General features: G+C 42.4%; 1 protein-coding gene across 3 annotated transcripts in view; it reads left to right on the forward strand.

The window, feature by feature from the left end:
* LOC103810906 (serine/threonine-protein kinase BRSK2) overlaps positions 1-27,515 on the forward strand; it is a 160,827-nt gene that overhangs the window by 53,977 nt on the left and 79,335 nt on the right. For all 3 annotated transcript variants that reach the window (XM_009083837.1, XM_009083835.1, XM_009083836.1), the window contains exons 3-4: positions 13,090-13,230; positions 23,908-24,024. In XM_009083837.1, the coding sequence (XP_009082085.1) occupies positions 13,090-13,230; positions 23,908-24,024 (258 nt within the window). The remainder of the gene's footprint in view (positions 1-13,089; positions 13,231-23,907; positions 24,025-27,515) is intronic.

The raw sequence follows: 27,515 nt of genomic DNA on the forward strand, positions 1-27,515 counted from the left end.
ACCATTACTTATCTGCTGTTTCTTTTCCTACTTAAAATGGAGGAGAGAGGACAAACCACTGCTTTCTCTCACACAGCAAGAGAGGAGGAAGGTTTATACTTGTAAGATCTGAAACTATCTTGAATCAAAACTGTAACACACTTATATTAGATAATTTGGATAATCTCCTTTGGCTAATAGTTTTCATTGAAACACTTGACTCTCACTAAAAGTAACTTTAAATTTGCCCCATCAATAACAGTTTTTTGTTTTAAGGGCCACTGAAGTCTCCTGATGGTTCTGCAGTAACAGTTACGTAGCAAAGCTTTTTTTTTCCCTAGATCATTACCACTGCCAGACAGGGATGTTGTCCACAGACAATTATTTTAGCTTGATTTAGAACACTAGACTTGTTGGATCTGTTGTCAAACACGGAGGCCACATTAATCTTGGCACAATAGGGAAAAAAAATCAATGGTCTCCAAATGGTAAAGGGTGACCCAGTAGGGAACTCAGTGTTATTTTCAGCTTTTTAACAGGTTATTACAAGTAGAAGAGAGTGGTAAAAAAAAAGATTAAACTGTTTCTAAAAGCCACCATCCATTGCTGACCTCTTTTTAATGTCACAGCACAAGAAGGGAATGACTGTTTATCCAAAGAAAGTGTGTTGAATGGAGGTAACAGTCCCTCATGGACTGTTCAGGCGGTCTTGTTACTGGAGCAATGAATTCCTGTTCTGAGAAGTGAGACCTCTCTGCCTAAGGGTCAGTTTAGTAGAGCAGGCAGTAATTTCTTTTGGATTCCCCATCCTCCTGTGGGGCAGAGTCTGCCATCCACGGTGAAATGCAGTTGCCAGAAAGAGCTCGTGCAGGCACTAGGTGGGGGCTGGCTCAGATGTTCTCAGAGCTGCACGCTGAATGCTCTTCCTCGGTGACATAAATGGTCATGGCTCCATGAAGCCTCAGTTTGCCCCAGCTGAGGACAGAGGCCCAGATCTAACACAGCCTGCCCTGTGTGCAGGATAGCAAAGGGAATTCAGGCTTTACAGGGACTAAGTCCTCCTTCAATCCTGAAAAGAGAGGCACCTTTTTAAGAGTGCATTCCTTTGTATTCCTGTTTAAGGGGGAAACAGGGTAGATGAAGCCTCAGGCTTCCTTTTGATTAAGAGAGAGTGGGAATATTCTTCTTTGTGATCCTTATTTGTTCGTATGTTATCTAATCTTAGGTATACACACACAAGCATACACACTTGCATAAACACAGCATACAGCTGATGTGTTCCAGGTAGGTGCAGTATACTTGAGCAGTGGTGACAATGTATGAATACATGAAGAAGAAAGCCATGAGGGGATGGCTTATAGAACTGCTGAAGCTTCCTTCTTGCTCTGAATGGCTGTGAAGCCATCAGCTGAGCTGAGCTCTCCTTCTTTACCCCAAAAAAACTGGGGGCTCTTTTGCTCCATGTGAAAAATATCTAGTGGTCAGAGCAGCAGGGATGGTATTACACCATTATTTAAAAAAAAAAAAAATCGTGTTTCTTGTCAGGAAAATATCTTCGCACCTTGAAAATGGAAGCATCTCTTATCTTTAAGCCATATCTGGTCATCCTGGCTTGTAAAAAATGTTGGGCTCCAAAGCTTGCTTTGCCAGTGATCATTTAGCCTTTAACAATCACTAAGTCTGCTTTGTGCTGTAGCTTCTCTGCCTGTAAGATTAAGCTGTCTGCATCCCCCTGCAAAGGCACCAAATCCCTCTGCTGAAAGACACCGACTCTGAAAGAACCGTGGACTGTTAATTATGTTTCATTTTTTTATTAGTCACTATTTTGAAGAAAGGGCACAATGCAGAGCTTCTGCCAAGCCTCTGTGTTCAAAATTAGAAACAGCTGTGGCTATGGATAAATCTAAGAGGTGGAAGAGAGTGCCTGTGGAGGGGTGACGTGTTACAAGTGTGTGGGGGCTGAGCAGTGTGTATGCATGTACTTTCCCAAATAATAAGGCACAGTGACCTCTAGATCTCACCAGCATCAAAAAAAGGGATTGCTCTCTGGTTGTGGCAGCACCTTCCATCATGCATGCCATCTCAGCAGTAACAGCAGTGGCATGGTTTCAGAGGAACTCATGAATTATGGGTGATATTTCAGAAGCCAGAGACTAATCACAATGCAGCGCTGGGGAGTATTTCCTCGATAAATGTTAATTTCACAAATCATGTTTGACTTTTAGTTTATGATTTAATTTGTGACAAGGGGCTTTGGTTGAGTAGATTCCTAATGCAACTATGAATCAAATCCTTTTTCCACAGTTTATTTAACACTGAAAATGAGTTTTTAAAAAATAAGAATAAAAATCTGTTAGCATATGTGTGTTAGCCAAGCAAGCTTTTTCTGCTTGTTTTGGTCAGGTTCTTTTTGCCAAGATGATGGGAGAGATGGAGATAGCTATGAGAGCTAAGATTCCAGCTCTTTATCCAGCATTTTGAGTGGTCTTTTTGGCTCTCTGTATGCTGATATACAACCTTAGATATACATTATGTTGGCTAAATGAGCAATACTACTGACAGTTGAATTATTTCATACTTGTCATATGATCACATTGATGGCCCTTCAAGCAAGATTGGGAGTTCACAGTAACAGATAATTAAGAAATAGCTATAGACAATCTGCCTCCCTCTCCTCCATTATACAGTATTAACAGACCAAGCAGGCAGGAAGGGGGATCATCTTCTTATTTTGAAGATCGAGTTAAAGTGGCCTGGTATGGGGAGTGAGCTACCAAAATTTGTGTGTGCACCAGTCATTTTGACTAACAAAGTTCAGACAGTCAGGATTTTGGGGGAAATGGAGGTCATAGAATCATCACAGATGGTTTGGGTTGGAAGGAACCTTAAAGATCATCTAGTTCCAACATCCTGTCGTGGGCAGGGACATCTTTCACTAGATCAGGTTGCTCAGAGCCCCATCCAACCTGACCTTGAACATCTCCAGGGATGGGGCATGTACTAAGAAATTAAAGGAAGGAGCAAGTAGGTAACAAAGCTGATAACAAAGTTTTGGTGTGTTCAGTGAGTCGTATCACAGGGGACGTGCTGGTTGGTTATGCAGTTACAGTTTTCTGTATTGCAGATGAACTGTATGAACCTGGGTGATGGTCCTCTTTGTGCTGTGTATAGAAAAGGTCTTTCCATAATTGATCCTATACAGGGTTTGTGTCACAACTGGAGAGGAAGACTGAGTTCATGCACTGGTAGCAGCACTACCACTGTGAATGAGCAGGAGGTTCTCATTAGCAGAGTTGTTGAGGATTAGAGAAGAGGAAACATGCAAAGCCTGGTCCTTTGTGAGTGAAGTGACTGGCTCAGATGTGTTCTAGGAAGCAATTTATGCTTTATTCTTAAATCTCTGATGTATGTATTTACTGCATTTTCTTTACTGCATTTTATGCAGTACATTCAGCTTTTCTTTTGATCATAGAAAAGCAATTGTCCCACTGTTGGAGGAGCTGTTAGCATGGCAAACTAAGTGCCATCATACAGTCTACAGGATATGGACCTTCCTTTTCCAGAGGGAATAAAGCTGACTGACACAGTCCTGTTGCAGAACTCCAGCTGGGGTGGCATTATCTGTTTCGATCTCATTTGATTAGCTATTTATTTTATCTTGTCAGGGGTTTGCTAAGGAGTGAAAATAAAATAGGGAAGAGACATACTATGACCACTCTGTGCCCTTTTCTTTCAGATGGTTATACTAGTATTTCTCTATTCCCTTTCCATCAATGTCTGTATATGTATATATATGTGAATTTCTATTTATAGGTGCATACAGATATTTGTGTATATATGTGTAGATTTATATTGATTAATTTTCATATCTTCACACTTAAGATTTTAATTTTTGCAGCAGCATTTATTTTAAATCTCTATGTCATCCAACTCAATCAGCATTTTAAGCAAGAATCCATTTTGAGAGAAGGAGTGAACACCAGACTATTGTTCTCTGAAGTGTACCATGCATTCATCAGCATATTTTCCAAGGAGGAATCCCTTTCTAATCATTCAGCAGTACAACGCCATCGCTGGGCAAGTGCCCAGTCCTCACTGCAATGTACACAACACACCACCCCCTGATTTCAGAGGTGAAGGTGCATCACAATGAGCCAGATAACAAAGTTAAAACATTCTCCTACCCGTGCACAACTCAGTTTCTGGCTTATAGAAAGTCAGCAGACAGCAGGAGTCGACGAATTACAACTCTGGTGGTGTCTGCAGAGGCCTTTGTGCTGCCAGTCCTCTCCTTCAGGGTTTTCTTATAATTCTGTTTATTTTTGTTGAAAAGTAGTTGTGAGGTGCCAGAGGATGCAAAAGAAAGGAAAAAAAAAGGTTGTGTGTGTTCTGTTAGTGGTAGGCCAAGACTTTGACATTCAGTCCATCTGCAGGGAAACCTGTCTAAAGGCAGAAGGAGGGCTCAGAAAGTTGGAGTGGCTCCAAGGGCTCAGCGCTGAAAATTAATTTTGTGGTAGGTGTGTTTCTTGGTAGTCAGGTTGTGGGGTGTCAGGTGCTGGGAATACAGGGAAGGAACGTAAAGCACTATTGGAAGGCAAAATGGCATTCTGCCTGAGCCTTGAATAGAACTAAAAAAATACTCGCACAGGTATTTCAACCCCTTTTCTTCTGCAGTTGACTTGTTTTAGTACTGTCTGGAATTACAAGAATCTAGGGTGGGCCTGGAGTTGAGGATCTGGCTAGAAGCCAAGGGAAGAGGAGGGGGTGCTGCAGGTTTGCAGGAGGGATGCCAGCCTGGCACAAAGAAGAGCCTGCGCAGAGGTAGTGGTGATGGTTAATGTTACACCCTGTGCAACACAGTCTTAATAACCTCTACCCAAAAGCCTGATTCTATCATCTGCTCACTGCCTGACGTGTGCTTGGATACCTTTTGAGTCTTGGGGGAAAACAGGCCCATAGTGGAGCAATTCTATGACATGAACAAGGCTAGATGTAGCTTCAGAGCCACAGTATATTCACATGCCTAATTTCTCTTTCAGGCTTTGGCAGGCAATGCTGTGTGTGTCTGGGCCCTAGATGTTACAGCAAAAGCCACTTATCTCCAAAGAATAGAACCCAAAAGTATATGGTCACTAGCAAAATTGCAGCAGTGAGCTGACAGGTGTTCTTAGCTCTGCTGAGGATCCCTCTAGCTAGATCCATTCTGTATCAGGTGCCCAAATAGGGTGGTGGCTGCAGTACCTTGGCATGCATGACTACACACCATGAAGGCACTGCTCAAAACACCTTTCATCCCAAATAAATCAAAGGTATAGAGCACAACAGTGTAATCTACTACTTTTCCTCGAAAGGCCCAACCTGTTCATGTCCAAATGTAATGAGCAATCAAATATAATCTCCATTCAAGCAAGCAAACTAGAGTTAAAATTGTCTTTTATGAAAAAAAGAGATCTAATGCATGCATATTTTCTTGCAGGCAGGGAAAAAAAATAAAAATATAGAGAGCTCCTGGCCTGGTGCCAAATTAGGGTTTAAAAATTCATGCCCACCATAAGAATTTATATAACTTCTGAATAATTTATCAGCTCTGCCAATAACAAGGGGCTTAATATCTGATCGAGATTATTTAATCAATAGAAAACAGTGCAGAGAAAAAGCTGTCAGAGAACTGCAGCATGGCAGCCTAGCCTGGGCAACTTTTAACCTCTTCCCTGCTGCACATGTGTTCATTCATATATGCATATGGAAGGACATTTTGCAAGTAGGGTGGTAGCATGGAAGAGGAATCACCAGGTCTTTTTTCTTCTAGAGGCTTTTCTTTGTCAGTCTGCTGTTCCAGTCAGATCCCTTGCTGACCCACCAGAGCTTTGAAATGTACTGAGCTTTCTAGCTCTCAGCTGAATTGGTCAAAAGCAGTAGCTAGTTTCTTGTGAATAATCTGCCAGGATTGTGGGTTACTGTGAGTTGGTTCAGAGTTCATCAAGGTTGGTGGCAGTGCCTGGCACATGCCATTTGTGGTGCAGCTGTTTCCCTTTGTGTTTGATTCTGTGGTCAAACTTTAAGAGAGTTTTGCAGCTGTGGGCACTAGTTAAACATGGGGATAGAAAAGAACTGAAGACCTGTCTGTCTTTATGAAGGAAATTCCTGCCTGCCTGGTAATTGCTTAGGCATCTGCATCAATTCCAAAGTCTTGATCTATGCCATGTTCCACAGTTGTAGGATTATGCTCATGATTTTCATATAGTAATTAACTGTAAAGTGATAAACCAGGGTAGTTGAGTTTCTCAGCAGGTGTGGTCATTTCATGATATGTCTTACCCATAGACATCACAAAACAGTAAATGGGTAGGGTCTTCAGTACAGAGGAAGCAAGCAGGAATTCTCCTGATGTTTTATGCCTTTGTGTGTATCTCTTTCTATATAACTGTGTGATTTTTGCATCTTGCTGGAGTGCATGCCTGGAGTTGTGCATCTGAAAAACTAGCCAGTGCCTCATGAATATCTAGTCTAATTCTGGCACAGTAAAAGTTGTAGGACATCACCCAGTGGTGTGTGATGGTACCCAGTGATACCTTCAGGCTTGTGGAGAAGACCAACCTACTTGTTTAGGTTTAAGCCAAGTTGTGGTTATATGTGTAAATATCATACCATTTAATAAAAAAATATAAATTATTTACTGGTTCCCTAATTGCAAGCACTGATGAACAAACCTTCTATTGCCTGACCAAAATGAGAAGCTGTGTGAATTCACTGCCATTCCTCGAGCATCAGAGAGTGTTTCTTGGTAATCCTATTTTTTTGCATTTATAATACTTACCTGAAATACTTTGTGTTTCAGTATGAACTTTCATCTAGAACTCTCTCTCCATTTAATGCTTTTATAGTAATAAATACATTTGTATTGCCCCAGAGGAATCTCTTTCCATTTAATGCTTTTATAGTGATAAATACATTTGTATTGCCCCAGAGGACCTAATTTGTGTAGCTGTGAATGTCTTGTAAGTTGTCCTGAGAAAACAGGAGCTGCGTGCCCACACTGGGATGCTGCAGGCAATCCCATCTGGCAAGAATTTTAGTATTTCACACCATTCTCACTAAAATGGCTAAAAGACAGCTTTCCACTCTTTACAGATTATAACTGGTGTGTTTGTTTGGGGTTTTTTTGTTATTTTGCCAGAAATATCTGGTAGTGCATGGTCCTGGTGTTCTCTGTGCCAGTTAGTCTTTCTCTAACAACAACTTTCCAGGCATTGCTCAGAACCAGCCTGTTTCTTTAGTTAGAGTCCTGATTTGGAGGTAGAATGTATCTCTCTTTCCTCAGTGAGGGCTTTATGAGTTGTTTCTCAAAGCTCCTTAGAGCTTGGGCAAAGGCACCTTTTAACAAATTGTAGCATAGTCCACCAGATGGAAAGGAGAAATTGTCACCAGTGGTGTCAGTTTTAACTGTTTTAAGTGATGTCTTCATAGTACTGTAGTGCAAAGACAATCTGGTCATGGAGAAGTCCTTGCTGTGCTGGCACTGGACAAGAAAGGGACAAAAACAGCTTACAATCCAAACCACCAAGCAATTGTTGTGATGGGGAAGTCCAAGCTGCTGTCAAGCGTCACAGCAAGGAACAGTCTTCTGGAAGGAGCTGAAGGAAAATTATTACATAGCACTATCATTAATAATGATGCTCTTCCAAGTGTGTGTGGGGTGTTGTGAGAGTACAGAATCATTTGTCTGCACCTTTAAGTGGATGGTGGAACATGGCTTTGAGAGCTGGTCAGAGACAGAAGTCAACCTCAAAGGCCAAGGAAGAGATCCTAGATTGGTTACAGAAGGAGCTACAAGGTATCTAGAAATGAAGGAAGTTAGTTCATGTTAGAGATAGTGTAGAAAAAAGGAATAATGGAAGTATGGAAAGAATGGTCAAAGTGGAAAACTAAGGAAATGATATTTCAGTGATGGTCTGATATTTATTTTTAATCACCAACAGTGGAGCCAGAATGTATTTATCAAAGATACAATGATGATCATGATCATGAAGCTACGGAACAAGCCACAGTCGACCATGGGGAGTCTACTGTGAATTAGAGAGCTCTGGAGTCTATGCTGGTTCCTGGCATAGTTAGAGTCTGAGATGCATAAAGGTAGTTTAGGACCACATTTCACCACATTCATCTTGGCTACTTCATGTGTTTCAGATGCAGAAATCATCCCTCCTTTGCTAGACTTTTTGTTACTACTTGCTTACTGTTTTGGTTCCTGCAAGAGTAAATCCAATGCACCAAAAAGAAAGATAGAAAAGAGCATAGGATTATTTTTAATAAACTTTTATAAGCTGCACGCACATCTCTGACATGATATATAGTGGGTCATTTGAGGTTAGGAACTAGCTTTTATTGGAGAGCTGGTGATGATGGGATGCAGATGGAAAAATGGCAAAGGGAATAGACAGAATGCTGCTGCACACAATCTCTCTGGTCCTCTCCAATTGACAAAATTATTCTTGTATTTAGTATTCATCTTCTTGGTTTTTAAAGACCTTGCGTTTTTGTCTCCTTCAAGCTCTGAAACTCAACCAGAGATTTTTAGTTTCATGTCTTGGCTTGTAGCAGGGACATGAGGTATTAATGCAAGACATGGATCTTAGTGTCTTTACAAAAGCAAGCTGTGGCCTGTGAAAATATTTGCAACCTCCTAAAGAATATATCTAGTGAGGGGAAAAGTAATCAAGAATTTATTTTCAACATGCACTTTTCTGCATGTTGAGTTGCAAAACCATGATGTTTTCAGGCTTTTCCAGTGTCCTAGAAAGCAAAGGGAAAGTGGGTGATGGGGACAGCATGGAGAAGAAGGCACAAGGGACCCCAGGTGTGCTAATCCCAGCTCTGATACTGGGTGGCTGTAACCCTGGTCAAGTTGCTTTGCTTCACAGTTCCCTATCAGTAAAGAACAGGAGGTTAATGCTACTTAATACTTACTTTTCTCGTGTGAAATGCAAGGATTAGAAGAGCTGGTGTGTGTCCAGAGCATCCAGCATGTGAGAGCTAAGTGCTCTTACAGAGTCTTTTGTCCTAATATAGCTCCTCTCTGTATTATCACAGCACGTAGTGTGCATGCTGTCAGTCAGAGACTGGGTATTTCCTTTCCTTGAACCTCTTTGCAAAGGCTATTATAGAACAGGGTTTCCTACATTTTTACAATGGGAAGACCAATGCTGTCAATCTTAGACAGGATTTTAAAAAACCCAAACCATTCATTGACCAGTGAGTTACTTTTCATCTCCAAATGTATTAGGAGACTAGTTCTGATTACCATTCTGGGCTTTTTAGAATTTGCTTGCTTGCTTAGAATAAATGGGAAAAGTAGTACTATAGTGAAATGAGAATCTGTCATATCTGGGAAAGATAAAAGGGAAGAGAAACTTGGTAAAATGTTAAGTGTTTTTCCCCTCCACAGGCTATGTGTTATTTACCCTCTCCTAGATCCTCCAAGAGCTGCTTTGGCATACTTCCAATCCTATAGCACTCTTCTAAAGGAAAGGATTTTAGATGCTGATGTCAACTCAGAAGATCTGGATTCTTTCTGTGCCATGGATTCAGGAAAGATGTAGTGTCTGTATGCTTTATTTTCCAGCCTTTGAAATAATGTTCTTGCTTTGCTTTTTCTGTTTGGCTTTTAAGAGTGTTTATTCTCTTTTCCTATGGAGTCACTCAGACACCCTCACACATACATGGATAGGAGGATATATACAGATATACAGCACTTAGTGAGGTTTGTGTAAGCTGTACAGTGATAGTTAGAACCAGTGCAACCCTTCGAAATGTTTAAAGCCCTCTTGTTGTCCTGTTTGTGATTGACAAGTGTACTGCTACTGTGCCATGTAATGAGCCAGCAGAACATTGGCTTACACAGAGGAGGTGCTGAATTATGCCCTTGTTTAACAGAAAATCTCCTAGTTGGGGGCTATCCTAAATAAAACCCCACATCTTACTAGAGGAAATAGAGTTGGCAGATGACCAGCTGCAAATCTGAACTCAGAAATCCTGGTTGCAACATAGCCTGGTGGAATGATCCCTGCAGCATTTTTTTCTTGCACTCGACCACTGGGGAATGTGTTTGTCATCCTTCTCACTCCTGTCACGTTGGGGGCTTTGTCAGATCAGAATACATCGTCGCTGTGCTTCTCTGTGTCCCTTGACTTGTCATAGGCACAAATCTTTTTCAAATGCTCTCCCCTGTTCATTTCCATTATTATATCTGGTGCTTCTAGGTGGCAAGCAAAAAATGAATAACCTTGTAAATGCTCCCTGTCTTTCAATTTGTTTTATTTTTCATACAAAGTGTCAGTGCATTTTTGTTGAGTGTTTTTAATAAGCTGAAGTTGATGAAAATAAATTGCTTTGCAGTTCCTGCTGTAGGTGATAGAAATGTTTTTCCAAAACTCTGCATTTGAAACCAGTGTGGAGGGTGTTCTGTATGCCTGTACCTGCAATCATCTTTGTAAGATACCTCCCATAAAAAGAAAGGAGCTGGCAATTTGATTTTTGGGGGCAGGATGCACTGCTGTATCCAGCTTCTGCTGGGCACAGTGAGAGAGGGAGCTGTCAAGAAGAATTTTAGGATTGATTCTGTGCCAGGCTTGGGTCTGCCATATGGGATAGTTAGCCAAATCTGTCTCTAATATGAGAGGGAGAATGAATTACATAGCAAACTCTCTTACCAGATTGTCTGTTAGCCAAGGCTTGGAAAGCAAGAGTTTGGGACTTGACCATGTGGACACCCCAGTGCCCATGGCTACTGCATATAGGCTTTATCCTGAGTGTGTCAATGAGCTGCTCAAGAAATGTAATGTGGATAAACAGTGATCTCTGCATTACCAAGGTGTACTCAGTATAGTACTGCTCATCTGTCTTGGAGAGAAGAAAAGCCACGTATTCCAAATGTGATTTTCAAGATTTTTCTCTTTTTCACTCATTTTAATGAAAACAAAATGTCAGCTTTACTATATTACTTGTAACTGTTTGTTTTGATAAAAAAATGCAGAAAATGCATTTTTAATTCCTTAAATTTCAAAATTTCATTTTAATGTCCACTTTTTTGTGCTTTTTTACTACTTATTTAGCTGGCAGGACAATAATAATGTCTGTCTTACTGCAGTCTCTGCTGCATTTCTGTAAGGCAGGACAGTGCTTTACCTTGTGCTAGCTGGGAACTGACACATGGAAGTCACACAGGAGCTGATGATGGACCAGGAGCTCAGGTCCCAGTTTTGCAACTTCAAGGCTAATGTTTGTAGTCCTTCACCTGTCCAGTCTGTTTGGAAATGTTGAGCATAGGAATAAATAAGACCCTAAATTTATAATAATCTTCTCCACTTTCATTTTCAAATTCAGAAATTTCCTTGGAGATTATGCTGTTTGAGGTACAGAGAAGAGAATAATTTGGATTATTGTTTTTGTTGTCCACTCAAATTTTGAAGACTTGGATTAATGGTGGTAGTAAAACTATCCTGCTGTACAGCAAAAGATTGAGGGCTCATACTGCACATACAGTTCAGCCTTGTCTACTGTGCTGTTGGGAGGCAGGGGCTGAGAAATACACTCAAAATTTGGAAAAACAACTAAATTTTGATTTGGAAAAGCAGCATCCACTACCTCCCTGGGCTGCCCCAACCCTGACAGTGCTCAAAGCTGAGTTGGATGCAGCCTTGAGCAACCTGATCTAGTGAGGAGGTGTCCCTGCCCAGGGCAGGAGGTTGGGACTAGATGATCTGTAAGGTCCATTCTAACTCCTAAAACTCTATGATTCTGTAAAGTTCTATGATGATTCCTGTTTGCAAGTTTTCTGGTGGTATCTCTCAAACAAACTGCCAAAGGTTTGCATCCCCTGCTCACCTTTACATTGTTGCTTTACAGAAACCACCTGTCAGATCACATCCCTTGCTGTGCAACCCTGAAACTCATGTCAAAGGTGTTGGGCAGTAAGAGAGGAGTACAGATTCCTATCTCTCCTACAGGGTTTAAATCAGCTAACAGAGCCGAAGAACAAAAGTGATTTTTCAGTAAAAATAAAAGAATTTGTTGTTTATACTTGTAATGTCACATTCTGGGTAAATTATCTCACAGCTTAACTTCTTCATTTCTGTATTAAAATAATATGTGCTGGCCAAACAAGCAAGGAGGGAGTAGGCCACAAAATCAAAATGGAGATGGGAAGAGTTTATGGAGGTTTCAAGCAATTCTCTTGCCAGTAGAAGTTTATTGCTTAGTCCATATTATATCTGGCTTGTTTTTAAACAGTTAGGTTGATGGTGCTCCTGCCACTTCCCTGGGAAAACTATTTTTGTTCCCACTATTAGGCAACATTTCCAGAGATTTATACTGTTTTCCTCTGCTTGTCTGCCTTTCATTACCCCCACTACAACCACAAGACGGTCCATCCATGGCAAGTCCTTTCCTTCCAGAAGATTTTACTCTTCACTGTATGACTGCCAGGAGTACTGTATGAGGTCTGGAGTTTCCTCTCTTTGTGCTGCATTTATTCACTCAGTGTCATATTTTTCACGTGTGAGTTGCAAGGACAGGCAGCTACTCCAACAAATCACTGCTGTACAGCAATAAAAGCTTTTCTGTAGGCTGCACACGTGTAGTTCTTTTTTCATAATTTACACTGTTCACCTTTTTCTTTAATTCTCTCTAGTTTGTTGACATCTGTCTGGCTCTGTCTGAGTGCAGCTTTGCCACAGCTGTTTTATAAAGAACTGTCAGCTTGGTTAAAGGACCTGAGGCTTCCTGGTACACAGTCTTACTCCACCGTAGCTTTAAGAGCTGCTGTGGAAGCTTATACCTGATTATTCTCTTCTTCCCCCTGGTCTTTTGCATCATTTTTGGCTTCCAGATTATCTCTCACTATGATGTTGGGACACTGAGTCCAACAGTGACATATCTGAAGTTTGCATATTAATCACTCCTAATTTTTAAACTCTGATTCTCTCCCACTGTTGTTTCTGGAAGTGTTCTACTTGACCATGTGTAAATGCAAGTGTTTGTATATAACTCTGTGAGTGTGAGGGGGTTGATATGATCATGTGCTTACAAAATCCTGGCTTTGTTATTTTCTAGGTATTTGGTGCTAGAACACGTGTCAGGTGGGGAGCTCTTCGACTATCTCGTAAAAAAAGGAAGATTGACACCAAAAGAAGCCAGGAAGTTCTTCCGACAAATCATCTCTGCTTTAGACTTCTGCCATAGTCATTCAATATGGTGAGTACAGCCCTTGTCCAGCAGGAGTTGCCTGTTACATAAAAGGACATCTTATCTTGATACTTTTACTTGCTATTGAATAACTGATGCTGTAAATCTCTAAAAACATTGTGTAAAGTGCTGTTGTATTAGTCTAATTCTTGGCCATCTGTGAGACAGTGTACCAGTCATAGATAGACTTTTCATGAAGAAAATTGTCCATCATTTCTCACTGGAGGGAGAGGGAGTTCACAGGGAATGCTTTAAACAAGAAAACCAAAACCACCAAGGAGCATCAGTTTCATTTCCATAATTTTGGGGCACTTACTAATAACTAAGGATTATATACACTACATCAAAATGAATCCCTGAAGAAACTTGAGACAATCATGAGGACAGCAAAGTCATTTTATGGTTTCCTTCAGTTTTCAGAAACCTGCTGGCTTTTGGCAACCTTCACTAAGTCCCTTCTGGGCATTTGAGTCACTGTTGCCTTTAATTTCCTTTCCAGTAGGGAAGAATGTTCTTATACTTACTAACTCCATCATATTATTTCACCATCAAGTGTGGTTTAACCTGTGCTTTCAGGTTGTGTTTTAAATGGGACAAGTTTCTCCTTCATCTTCAGTAAGTTTAAGTAATTTAAATTACACTGAAATCAAGTTGTGGTAATCAGTCTGAGCAAAAGAGTTTCTGTACAGCTGCTGACCCATAACTGCCTGCTTATTTCTTATAAATGTAGCTCCTTGCATTTAGATTGGCTGGAGGAGAACATTTACATTATATCTGTGTCGCTGCTTCTCCACAGCCACAGCCAGCCACACATTCCCCCCTCCAGGAGGCCAAGGGCCACTGATAGATACTGCAGTAGTTGGATTTGCATAATGACTGTGTGGTTCTCAGTAGCCATACAGGGATTTTCTGTACCCCCAGTTCGGTGCTGAAAACTTGCAAACCAGATGTCCACAGCATTAAATGGGCCACAGCAAAAAATGGATGCTTAAATATTTAACTTGCTCTTCTAACCACCTCCCTCTACATCTCTGACTCATTTCAACAGGAAATATAATCTGTAAGAGAACATATTTCTAATAAATGGAATGGGAAATAAGAGCCTTTCTTGAGGATATGTTAAGAGCATACTGTTAATGAAAGAGGCAGTTCAAAGGTGGTGGATCTGGGTGAGAAGGTCCTGAGGACAAAGCCTGCCTGGCACACGCAGGGTTACCGTAGTCAGGGAAGCCAAGAGCAGGCTGCATGCCCTAACCAGAGGATCTAAGATTTCTCTGTTGGCAGAGACCTCTGATTAGTTTTGTTCTGTGAATTCCACATTTTTTTCTCCTTGCTAATCAACAGCACTGAGTGATCATGACCTTCTTAAAACCAGCATGATCCTTGGTAGGTTGTAGAGCTGTTACTTCTTACATACACTGGGCAGTGCAACCACTGGTGGATTGCATACAGACATGTCTCTGTTCCTTACTTGGCTTTATACTTAGACATCTAATTCAAGAAGACTCAAAAATGTTTAAGTACAACTGAAGTGAAATTCTTTACTTTTCCATATGAATATTGCAGAGAAATCTGAATCTCCATTGGGATAGAAGTTTATACTAAAGCATGCATATATTCACATACGTACTAGTCCTTTGGGCTTGTGATGGATACCTCTTTAGTAGTAAACTGAGTGAGGATGTCAGACAGACAGACAAGCACCTCTGCAGGTTTAACAGTATGTGGAATTTTCAAGACAGAGTGCATGTCTCTCTTGAGGAATCCATTTTCCTCTCTTAAACATATTGGATTGTGGGCAGTAGTCTTGTTTAGAAGTAAATCCCTTGTCTCTTTGCTAACTCCCACTCAACTAGCATCCAGTACTGTGTAAGTTAGCACTAAATCATAAGCTCTCCCCCCAGGTCACTCTGAGACTTGTGTGGTCTGTGTTGTTTTAGATTCTGTGTTGTATTCTGAACAGTTAGCAATAAACCCATTTTGAAAATCGGAGTATGCATAAATATATATGTATGCCTGTGTGTGAGTAAAAAAGTTAATGTGCTTTCCTAAGCAATGAAGCCTGACCTTGTCCTGTCATGGGGCAGTGAAATGACAAATCATCTCATCAGGCAGGTTATCCAGTTATGACCACGTTGAAAAATGAAGGCTTCTGCTTTGGTTAATGACTAAATGTGGGTTCCTCTAACCTACTGGCAGAATAGATTGATAGTCTGGTGTCCCCCAGCCCCATATCATTGTCCCATCTTCTTCCTGTACCTCCCAAAACACTGTGAAATATCTGTGGCTTATTTTCACAGCAGCATTCACTGCTCAAAATGCATTGATGCACCAGGATTCCTGAATCAAAGATTTAGAAAGGATTCCCCAGTCCTTCCTTCAGTAAAAGGCTTCTGCTGCTACTGTGTGGAGAAATTGCCTCTGAGAGGTGTTTTCAAACAAGCAGATAAGACAAGGAAGCAGAATAGGTGTGGAGCTTGAATCTGTGTGTCGTTTTAAAAACGTATGTGCTTTCTGTTCCTGCTTTATTTGCAGGAAGCAGCAGGGGAATATTTTATGTTCCTCACTCCGTTGGTGCAGTCACTTGTGGGTTTTTGTGGTACAGGTTGGCCATGGGGGAAAGCTTATGGGTACCCCACTGTAGGGTTCTCTAAGGACTTTTCTGTGTACATAGCACTGTGCCATGCTAGGAGCCCACAGGCAGCCGTGCACCGAACAGACAGCTCCATGCAGAGCTATCACGTGGCATCCTGCGTTACCTTGCTGCTCTGCCTGAGCTGGCAAGCCAAGCAGTTAGCTCAGTGATGCAGCATTATTGCTTCTACTTCCAGCTCTTCCTCTGTGCTAGCTGTGAGGGCTCTGCACTGTGCTGCAGTGCCTGGAGCAGACGCGCTCAGCACTGGTACAATTCATGGCAGAGGAACCTGAGGCTCCTCGAACATGGGTGTAACACCATCCGAGCCTGCAAAGTTTTCTTCAGATATTACTGAGGGTTTTTCCTAAGTTGCCATTCACCTAATACTGGGTGTCTGCTCTCCTAAATTCAGGGCCTTTGGGGCTGCTGCGTGCCCCAAACCAATAGGCTTTTTGAACGTGTCGCCTCCAAACCGTGGGAGAGCTCTCGGCTAATTCAGTGCCGACTGTGTTTTTCTGTCAGAAACAATGTGGGAGCACGAATCGGGGTAGGTCACAAATCCTTGCTTTCCCCTGGAAAAGTCTCTTTCATCTCTAGCGAGGGAATGCTGCAGTGCCAGGCGAGGCTGGGAGCGGGTGCCTCATTGGCTGGGCGTGACATCACCGGTGGGAGCTGGGATTGGCGCGAGCATCCTCTCTGCCTTGGGCTTCTGCTTTGGTCAACCTCATATTCGGTGTCTGGATCTCACAAGCTGACAAACAAAAATATGATTACAGAAAATGCCTCGTGGCAAACCTTATTATGGCTTCAGAGATAACAGATAATGCCAATTACTGCGCAGGGCAGTGGTGACATTGAGAGGAAATCCCCTGCGGTAATGAGCAGCGAGATGATTATTTTGTTTTATTTTTATTTTGGTTGCGTTTCATTTTGTGGTGGGGTTTTTTTTTCTCCTGAGCGTGCACAAGAGGGGTTAAGGCAGGTTCTTTATGAATATTGATAAATGACAATTATGAGGGCCCTTTCTCCTTTCATTGCCTGGGGCTGTGCTTGCTTGAGTACACACAAGGAAGGCTCTTGCTGAAGTGTGTCTGTGTGTGCATGCGTAGGCATGGGGGTGTGTGACATAGAGGGCTGAGGCAATGAATAAGAGCTTTGTTTGACTTTGCCTTGTGTTCTTCCCATCAGTGCAGGGGGGGGAAAGCTCGTCATAAAATAACACTTCAAGATTTCACAGCAGTAGTGCCAAACTCTCTGGTATATTCCTGCAGGCAAGAGCTGCAGAGCACTGTCAGGAAGGGAAGCACACTTTCAGGGAGAAATCTGGGGTGTCTCTGAGAAACAGAGAAAGCTGAAGAATGCCAGGTGCCATGTTCTGTCACATAGTGACACCCTCCTCACAACTCCTGTTCTGCCTTGCTTCATTTATAAGGAGCGTGCTATGGTGTTCTGCAGGCAGGGTCTGTCAAACACTGACGACTGCAGCAGTTGGACACTTTGAAATCATGACTCAAGGCCTCCAAATGTGAAGCTGATCTAGAAACTGTGTATTTTAAAAAGGTTGGTTGCTAGTTTGCTGGGGTTTTTTTCTGGTCCTTGAGTCGTTAGGTTTTCAAATCTTCTTTCAGACCATCAGAATTGACAGAGGTACATTTTTCCTCCATTGAGAGCTGAGATTCACCAATCATTACCTGAATCCAGGAGTTTCAGGTCTCTGATCAAGACTCACTATAAAACAGTGAGGAATTTTCAGATATCCCTTGTACAGGGAACTGAAGAAAACTCAAGTGCAGCAGCTGCAATGCCAAAGGCAAAGTTACCAGCTCAGCTAAAGTCAGAGAAGATGTATTTTTTTAAGTTTCCTTCTTTATATAAGCCACTGGAAACTCAAAAATGGCATAGTCTTATTGTAAGCATAACCAGGTAACATTCTCTGGCAAGTACAGCAGTGGTGATCAGACCTCACAGGCTGTTCTGGCTTTGGAATACATGAATATATGTTTTGAGGAGAGGTTGGTAGGGAGAAACAGTATATTTTAATAGATCAGTGGAAATTCTTGTTAAAAAGCAAGAAAGGTTTTATGCATACAAACCCTTCCCCAGGACTCCTGATATGTTTATAGCTGTTGTACTTTTTCCTAACTATACCTATATTTACTTGTTCTGCAGAATTCTGTGAAAACTTACTAAATTTGAGCATAGCAACCATTGCTCTAAACAAAGATCCTCCTGTAGGTAGATAAAAGTTACATGTTTGGATCCGATTTACAGAAGCAAGAGAAAATAAGATTAAAGGCTTGTTCTGCTCATGGAATTTAAAAATAATGCTTCTCATGCTATTAATTATTACTGATAAATTATTTGCATGGCATAAGGCACTTTCAGAGGCATACTGCAGAACAGTTATTCTGTGGTTTGGCCCTACTGGGAGTTTGGGGTCAGTAAGAAAAGGATTTGCAGAGTAGCCAACAATTTGATTAGTACAAATGACCTGCAACTACTCCAATTAGGAGGTTTCATGGGTTAGAAATCTGTGACCTACAATGAGTTGTCATAGAAACTGATATGAATGTTTCAGCTCAAAAATCACTTTAAAATAATGGGTTAGTTCGTCATCTCATGCCAGGTGACATAGCTGCTTTGAATCCAAGAGCTAGAGTCTATCCCTACACCAAAATTCTTCTGCCAGCCCTGGGTGGCAGGCAGAGTGTTTTACTTCTGTTTTTTTTAAGTACGCTGCAATTGCCGCAGTACAGATAGAGAGATATTCCCAGAGCAGGAGGACAGACTAGAAAGGCAGCAGAGGGAACTAGAGCAACTGTTTGAATAGCATCTCTGGCAGTGACTAGAAAGCAAACATGGCCAGTGTGTGAGTGGGAAGTTGGAACATGTTAACGCATGTGTGTGCCTTTCATTTTCTATGCACCACCTCCAAGAATGGTGCCCATTTTCATGGGATGAAATTTTTTGTGCCTCTCTCTGTATCCATCTTATGATGAAAGGGAATTGTAAAGCCTTTGTGTAATCTGTGGGATGTTGTGAAGAGTCTGACAGTGTGTGCTTCCCCTCTCATGGCTTGTTGAATGGCTCCCTTTTGCTCACAGGCTCTCCCTTCAGAAGGCCTGCTGCATGCCCCCCCGAAGCTAACTTCTTCCACTGTTGGTCTTGGTTGAGGAGCTCTGAGTGTCTGTGGCCACTCCAGGTCAGGGTTACACTGACTTCTTCTGCAGGGATGGAGTCACCATCCCTAGCAGTGTTTAAGAGACATCTGGATCTGATGCTGGAGGATGTGATTTAGGGGTTACAGCAGAGTGGCACGTTAGTGGTTGGACTCAGTGATCTTGGAGGTCTCCTCCAACCTTGGTGGTTCTATAATTCTTTTTCATACTCTTTCTCAGCATATGCAGGGCTCGATAGGAGAGTTTGCCATGCTTGTCAAGAAAGAAACTGCATTGTTCACTTCTGGTTTTCCAGCCGTGTGATAAAGCCCCTACAGTTTTAGAGACTTTAGAACAATGAAAGGGTAGCAAGTCCCCTGTTCACCTGCAGAGAGAGGAGTTGATGCAGGCATATAAGACATGGAGAGCCAGAAAGATCAGCTGGAATGGGACCAAATTAAATGCATTTACTCTGCACTGTTCCATTAATGCCAAGTAATTTCCACATACAGTGGGATTTTTGTTTTGTTTTGTTTCATTTTGGCACAAGAGAATTCTTTTCAAATGTGAATGCATGAGGCAGTTCAGGCTGCTGGGCTCTTAGGTAAATTATAACAAGCCTTGCCTATTCCCATATGTTCCTCTCCTTTCCCCCTGGCATTTGAAAAGCTGGCAATGCAAAGATGGGAATTGCAAATGCAGAGAGGAAATCTCTTTCCCAGTGGCAGTGATGCTGGTTCTGCCACTCTGGTGCAAACTCCTGGCCTGGCTTCTATCCCCAGGATGCTGCCTTGGCAAATTCAAAGTGGTTTGAAAATGGATATCAGAGAAATGTTCCAGCTAGAAGAAAATTTTCATTGGGGCATAAAATTCTCATGTGGTTGAGTGTGCAAGTACTGCCTGGTCCCACTGGCACTCTGGTTTCTGGGAGCAGTGCTGCTACAATACAAAAAACAGGCTCATACTGCCATGAAATTCCTATGATAACCATCCATACTGTGCATTAGGGACTGTCTTGAAAGAGGAGAAAGGTCAGAGAGATACAAAACTGCTGTATGATAGTTCTTATATTCTGGGGCCCAGACAGTGATAAATGTAACAATTCTCAACAGAGTCCAGGTTCTCATCTCTGCTCAGTGAAGAGAAATGCTAATTTCTATAGTGAAGAGCTGATAATTTTTCTTGGTTTTATTTTGGTGAATGTCTGGAGGAAAAGAAAAAAAAACCCCACACTTTAAGGTCTGTTGCTGCTCCAGTGGTCTTTTTATACATACTGACCCATCCCACGAATTCCCAGATGCCAACTTAAGGCTTTCAAAATGTTCTCTGGGAGGTGGGTCAGCACCCCTGTCTAAAGACAACCAACAGCCAATGCAGACTGATCATTCATGGAAAAGCATTGCATATCACAGTGAGGTGAAGCTTATTCCATGTTTGGAATATTTGGCACTCCCTTTTTCCTCAATTTCTTGCAGTGTCTTTTCAAAAAAGCTCCAACAATATATGTGCCAGTTTATAGAAACCTCTTTTCTCCACTTTATTCTCCCAAAAAACCCAGGCCTAAAAGTGTCTGTTGTGGATCCCAGCTGATGGGAAGACAAGATGAAATGGGGAGGACACTCCTTTCAATCAGTGAATATTGTACTCATTTTCAAAGGTGTTGTCCATTCCCTTTCACTTCCTCTCAGTGGCCTGGGAGTGGGGTTGGTTCAAGGTTCACATATGTCATGCTCCAGCCAGGGCCTGTAGCAGATCTACCAAGGCTAGAAGCTTTGAGTCATGGAAGGGGAGCATTTTTGCATTTCCTTTAGGTGCACTGTTTTCCTGAAGTAAGACGATTTGTTGTGAGCATGCATCCAGGCTGGAGGAACACAATTTTAGGATAAGCAAAGGATTTCAATCTTTTGGTGTAAAAGTCACATGTCAGCAGTATGCCTGCTGTAGACTGAATATATATATGAATCATATCATCCAGTGCACAAACTGTGGAACATGCACAGGCAGCAGCACCCTCAACTTCTATACCATGTATCTGTTCAACAGTCAGACAGGAGAAGTTGCCAAGACTGAAAAACAACTGTAGCCACTGAAAACCTATGCACAGTAGGAGGACATGAGCTCAGCTTGAAATGTGGGAAGGTTTCTTGTTTCACAGCATCAAACAAGCAGTGCTCCTTACAGGGAGCAGTTACTTGCCCCTGAGCACTGGTCCTCAGGCACAGGAACTTCAGTGCATCTCCCCAGCTGGATGAAGTCTTCCCAGCACCCCATTAATGAAAGCAGTTGTAAGGTGAGAACAAGGATGTCTGCTGGAGGAAAGGTTAAATAACACACTGTCTCCTTAGTGCCCAGCTTTCCTAGCTTGCCTTAGAACTGTGGGTTCTTCACTCCATTTCACTGCTGGAGCTGGAGTATGTTAAACTTTGGCAGGTGTTCATGATCTTACCTTTGTCCAGGACTGCTGTCAGGGGGCATTCAGGGGTTCTTTTCCTGGTCTTTAACCAGTTATTCACCACCTCTGGAACCTTCCCTTAGAATCATAGAAATTTAAACCTGAGAAATTTCCTTCCTCTAGTACAAGCTCATGGAAGGGTGACTACATAGAATCATAGAATCAGCCTGGTTGGAAGAGACCTCAAAGATCATCAAGTCCAACCCTACTGTGGTTACTAGACCATGGCACTAAGTGCCACATCCAGTCTCATCTTGAAAACCTCCAGGGATGGTGAATCCACTACCTCCCTGAGCAACCCATTCCAATGCCTGATAACCCTCTGTGTAAAAAATCTTATCCTAATATCCAACCTAAACCTCCCCTGGCAGAGCTGGAGTCTGTGCCCTCTTGTCCTGCTGCTGGTTGCCTGGGAGAAGAGACCAACCCCCACCTGACTCCAACCTCCTGTCAGGGAGTTGTAGAGGGTGATAAGGTCTCCCCTGAGCCTCCTCTTCTCCAGGCTAAACACCTCCAGCTCCCTCAGCCTCTCATCACAGCACTTGTGCTCGAGTCCCCCCTCACCAGCCTCGTTGCTTTTCTCTGGATCTGTTCCAGCACTTCAATATCCTTCCTGAACTGAGGGGCCATGTCACTCATCTGCATTTTTTGTCAACTAGTTATGACTATCTTGATAGTTATTATATAGCTAATAAGTCTTCTGTCTCCAGTTACCTCAAAACTTGGATTTCTATGAGATAGATTTGATAAAGCACCTTCTGCATTTTCAGATGAAAATATGCACAAATGCAAATAATTTTCTCTATTATCTGCAGGATTGTTTGCCTGTGGTGAATAGAGCCATTTTAACACGCAGGGTTCATCATGTTTATACAAGATTAGAGACTAAATTTTAAAAAGCAAGAGGGAAGGAATCATAGGTCTCAGTCATAAGGTAAATGACACCAACTGCTTTGAATGTGCACTGTTTTGTTGGAAGTCCCCTTTGGAAATCATGGTTACAGACCCCAGGTGTCCTATTAACAGTGTGCTCTAGTTTTACATACAATTGACCTGCATTATTTACAGGTTGTCTCTAACTGCTCATTCCAGACTTCTCTTCAGATCAGAGGATATAATTTCCAAGGCATTGTCATGCTGCTCATGTTTCTGTGAGAGGGTAGAGACTGTCCTTCTTTACACTGGTATAGAGATAGTATTACACTTGCATGCATGAGGAGTGTTAGAGGAATGTCTTAAAAAGTGAAGAGGAAATGGCCTGAAGACAAAGCTGCCTTCCATGACAGGTGTCACTTGACTATACTGACACTGGTTCCTTTGCTGAGTTCAGTTTCTGGTCAGGGCAACTGCTTCTGGTGGACCATTGTTGCAAATGACACTTGCACATGTTGTTGGATGGCTGTTTCCCACAGGTTTGTGTCCTTACTACCCACTGAAGTTGGCTGTTCTGCCTGTTTGAGTGCTCCTATTTGGACCTCTTAATACCAAGACATCAAAGGCTCATTTTTCCTACTCATAAGCGAAAAACAAAAGAGCTTTTTCTTCAGTCATCCTAAAGTGCTTCTCTCATCTCTGTGACTTTTCAAGAGTTGCAAATAAAAAGGACAAAAAAGCAAAGTCATCACAAATTTCGTGCACAATTTTTGTCTTTGGAGGTAATATCTAGTGAATGTATAGTTGTACAAAAACACCTGAGTACTGAGAAGCAGACATGGGTGCACAGTGGTGCTGGCTGTGAGTAATGGAGATTAATAAATTAGATTTATTCTAATTTTGAGCAGGAGTTGCCATCCTGAAGCTCATCCTGCCTGGCTCTTCCCATGTTGCCAAATAACAAGAGAAGCAAGCTTTGATGGAAAGGAGGGAATCCTTTCTTCCTTCCCACTGCTGACGCTCTCAGTTATAAGCATTGCTGGATTGAAGGGATTTCTCCATCGGAGCTAATTACCCTAAATCATTTCAAAGCCATATGCCTATGTAAACAACTCATAATAGGGGCTTTTTGCAGTAGCATTTACATAAAGATTTTTTTTTCCTCTAGATATAACTCATTTTGTTTCCTGTTGTTGACAGAATATATTGATGGTGTTGCCTCCTACCTCAAAGAGTTGGCATATTATAGAGTATATCAGCCCTAAATCCAAGCTGAAATTCTCCTCCTACCTATTTCCCTCATTTTCTCCCTCATATTTTGTTGGTATCACTGGAAGTTGAAGATGTTAATTTCCTGTCACAGCACTGCAGGAGTGAAAGTCTGGGATATGGTCTAGAATACTTCAAATACTGGATTTTGGATATGTGTGTTCTTCTGCTTGGAACAGGAAAAAAACTAAATCAATTGAAATAGAATAAGTTGGATGCTAATCTGGATAAAGAGAAGGTTTTGGAGTGGGAAAGGTGTTGTGCATAATTTAACTCACATTTTGATCCTCTTTTTACAGCCACAGGGACTTAAAACCAGAAAACCTACTGCTGGATGAAAAGAACAACATTCGGATAGCAGACTTTGGGATGGCTTCACTGCAGGTTGGGGACAGCTTGTTAGAAACCAGTTGTGGGTGAGTGTCTCAAAGCATATTGCAAAAATGTGTGATAAATTCCAGACATAGAAGTTGTCAATAGTGAGGGTTTCAGTAGAGACCTGCAGACTCACACATTGCATTGGTATTTCCCAGCAAGAGAATTTATTTCTATGGTGCATGTAGTGTATAAGATAGCTAAAAGAAGGGGGATTAAGTGCTTTACAGTGAAAAGCAAGCCACTGTATGTGTCACATACAGGTATAAAAACCAAGGCTTTCAGGTTTGGATTCATCTGCATGTGCTGGTATGTGTTTGTATTCCCTGGCCATATAATTTTTGGGAAATGAAATCAGTAGTGTTGACTGTTCCAAGAAGAGGCTTTGAAAATACTAGGGAATGAAACAAACAAATAAAATGAATCTAGGGGTTCTGAATTGGAATTTGCATGTCCTGATTGAGCTGGCTGCTTGCATGCAGCTCTTTGTGTTCATGCTCCACACTGTTTAGTTTCAGCTCACATGTGGGACTGACAGGGAGGCAGCAGGGTCCTTTGCAATTCCAAGCAGGGCATGAGTGCAGGTACAAAGGAGACTGCTTGGAGGAATACTGTAGAGGCAGTCTAAAGTCATTTCTGTGGCAATTCTGTTGCCAGCAGGAGCTTTCTGGGACTTTCCAGGGGAGTCAGCAGTAAGCCCAACAGCTGAGCAAAGTCCAGGGACAGGACATACTCCCTAGGGAAAGGCCCTCTCATTGCCATCATTTCTAGGAGCACCACTGGACCAGCAGCTGCATCGAGCTGCTGCAGCCTGGCACGACTATGCCAGGTTTTAGCTCTGTCTGAGTTTCTTGTAACAGCAAGCTCAGCAACCAGAGCTGTAGACAGTACCAGCAGATTTCTACTTCCTCCCATACAGACTGACTCTTCTTGGCCTTTGGTATGACTTCAGCCCAGGCCCAGCTGGTTACAGTCCAAGTTTTTTCAGTCTGTGCTCTGGGCCAAGGCAGTTCAGGGTAGATGTGGACCTGTCATGGTTCCCTCTACAGCCCAGCCACTGCCTCTTGATCCTGGGCTGTACAGATCTGCTTTCCACGTTAAGAATAATGAAGAGAAAAATTATTTGAACTTCATGATATGATAGAATTCTGTTTGATGAGTGCACTGAGACCCCACCCATTCCTTCCTGTCCATGCCAAGTCAAGATTTGAGCTCTTGAAAAGAAAGGAGCTACGATGGCAAGGCCAAGTGCAGGGTTCTACACCTGGGTCAGGGCAACCTCCAGTATCATCAACACAGGCTGGGGGATGAAAGGATTGAGAGCAGTCCTGCTGAGAAGGACTTGGAGGTGCTGGTGGATGAAAGGCTGGACATGACCCAGCAATGTGCACTTGCAGCCCAAAAAGCCAATTGTATCTTGGGCTACATCGAAAACAGCATGGTCAGCAGGTCAAGGGAGGTGATTCTGCTCTCATGAGGCCCCATCTGAAGTGCTGCATCCAGCTTTGAGGGGTCCTCAGCACAAGAAGGATGTGAAGCTGTTAGAACAGGTCCAGAGGAGGCCATGATTGGATGACTGTAGCACATCTCCTATGAGGACAGAGCTGGGGCTGTTCAGCCTGGAGAAGAAAAGGCTCCGAGGAGACCTTGTTGCAACATTTCAGTACTGAAAGGGGCCAATAAAAAAGATAGGGACACACTTTTTAGCAGGACCTGTTGTGATAGGACGAAGGGTAATGGTTTTAAACTAAAAGAGAGTAGATTCAGACTAGATAAAGGGAAGAGGTTTTATACACCAAGGGTGGTAAAACACTGGAATAGATTTCCCAGAGAGATGGTGGATGCCCTGTCCCTGGAAACATTCAAAGTCAGATTGACTGGGGCTCTGAGCAACCTTACCTGGTTGAAAATGTCCCTGCTGACTGCACGGACATTGGACTAGATGAGCTTTAAAGTTCCCTTCCAATCCCAGCTATTCTGTGATTCTGTACATCTGTTGCTTGCAGCTGCTTTCAAACTTCCCATTTAGATAAGGAAACAAAGTCTTCCCTGCAATTACCACAAACCCTCTATATCCTTTAGATAAAATTTTTCCCCTTCCTTCCATGAAAAAAAAGAAAGAGGAAGTGTTAAAACCAACCCAGTCTCAATTGCCCTGTAGGATTTTTCAAGCTCCTCAGGAACCTCTCAATAGGGTTCCTGTTCTTGTTAGCACCAAGCTCTGTCATCCAAATCTGGAGTCTCAAAGGGAGGCTTCCTTTCCATAAGCTGTGTTGGAATTCAAGCCTCCATGCTTCAAGCAGATCCAGCCCCCACATTGTGGCCTTAAAATGCACTAATAAAGAAATCAATGGAACGGAAGAGATGTGCCTGTAATAAACAGAACACAGCAGCAATGCTATGATCTCCTGCCTTGCAGATGCTTTTTAAGTGTGTTGCCAATCACTAGGCCTCCGTGTGAGCTATTACACCACTTCATTAATTCTCCTGGCATGGAGCCCAGCATGGCTGATACTGGTGTCTTGTGATCTCTCTGGTTTGGGGGGTGAAGGGAAGAAGGAAGGAAGGAATATATAACAATATGCCACACTGTTCACAAAGAAAGGTAATCCAGTTATGACTCCCTTTCCCTTGGAGCACACACAGTAACCAACCTCAGAGCTTTTCAAGGCAACAGTTTTGCCTACCCATGTCATTGGTACTTTCAGCCAGCATGAAAAGGAGCAAAACAGAGTGAATCATGGCTGAGATACTGAGCTTTAATGAGATGCTCCTCTGTGCACCCAGAAGTTAATTTCAAGAATGGCTTTATCTGTGCTGTGAACACTGATAATGAGATGAAACTGTAACATTTCCATTGACAGTCACACAAGGAGTCTCCAGGTATTTCTGTCAGCCAGAGTGGGAGGCTCAGATGGTGTTGAGCCGTGTGATACAGCTAACTTTGTCAGTTCAGCAGAGTGGTTAGACTGCAGTCAAAAATTCTTTGATGTCACAAGTGAACTGCTAAGTTTAGTCCAAAGTTTGGGTAGCCTTTAGGTCACCACCAAGCCTTGACTGGCCTCATGAAGAGTAGCCTCAAGTAGCCTGAAGTATCATGTATTGCATACCTCAGGGTCTGAGTTTTCTGGGAGTGCTCCTTAGGTCTTCATGGGTTTTGGTAGCACTGATGACTACCTGGAGAAAACAATAGAAGTTCAATCCAGTTGTGTTTTTGTAGGAGAGGGAGATAAGGACGGACTTGCTGTTTCATTGGCATAATTTGTCACTGACAAACTGCACATTGGGGCTTGATTGTGAGGAATCACCATTGCTGGAAATGCATATTGTGGAAATCATGCATATCCACAGCACAGAGGAATGAGCTGTAGTTTCAAATATGTACTTAGGCCCCTGAGAGGAAGAGATGCTGTGTGTAGGGTCAGCAGAAATAATTCTGTTTATGGCAGAAATTGCACAGCAAGTCAGTCTTATGGAGCGATAGTCCTTGAAACGCCAAAATAACAGTGAGTCTCTGCATTCCTCAAGGAGC

The sequence above is a fragment of the Acanthisitta chloris genome, unplaced genomic scaffold, assembly GCF_000695815.1.
Source record: "Acanthisitta chloris isolate BGI_N310 unplaced genomic scaffold, ASM69581v1 scaffold1421, whole genome shotgun sequence".
Lineage (NCBI taxonomy): Eukaryota > Metazoa > Chordata > Aves > Passeriformes > Acanthisittidae > Acanthisitta > Acanthisitta chloris.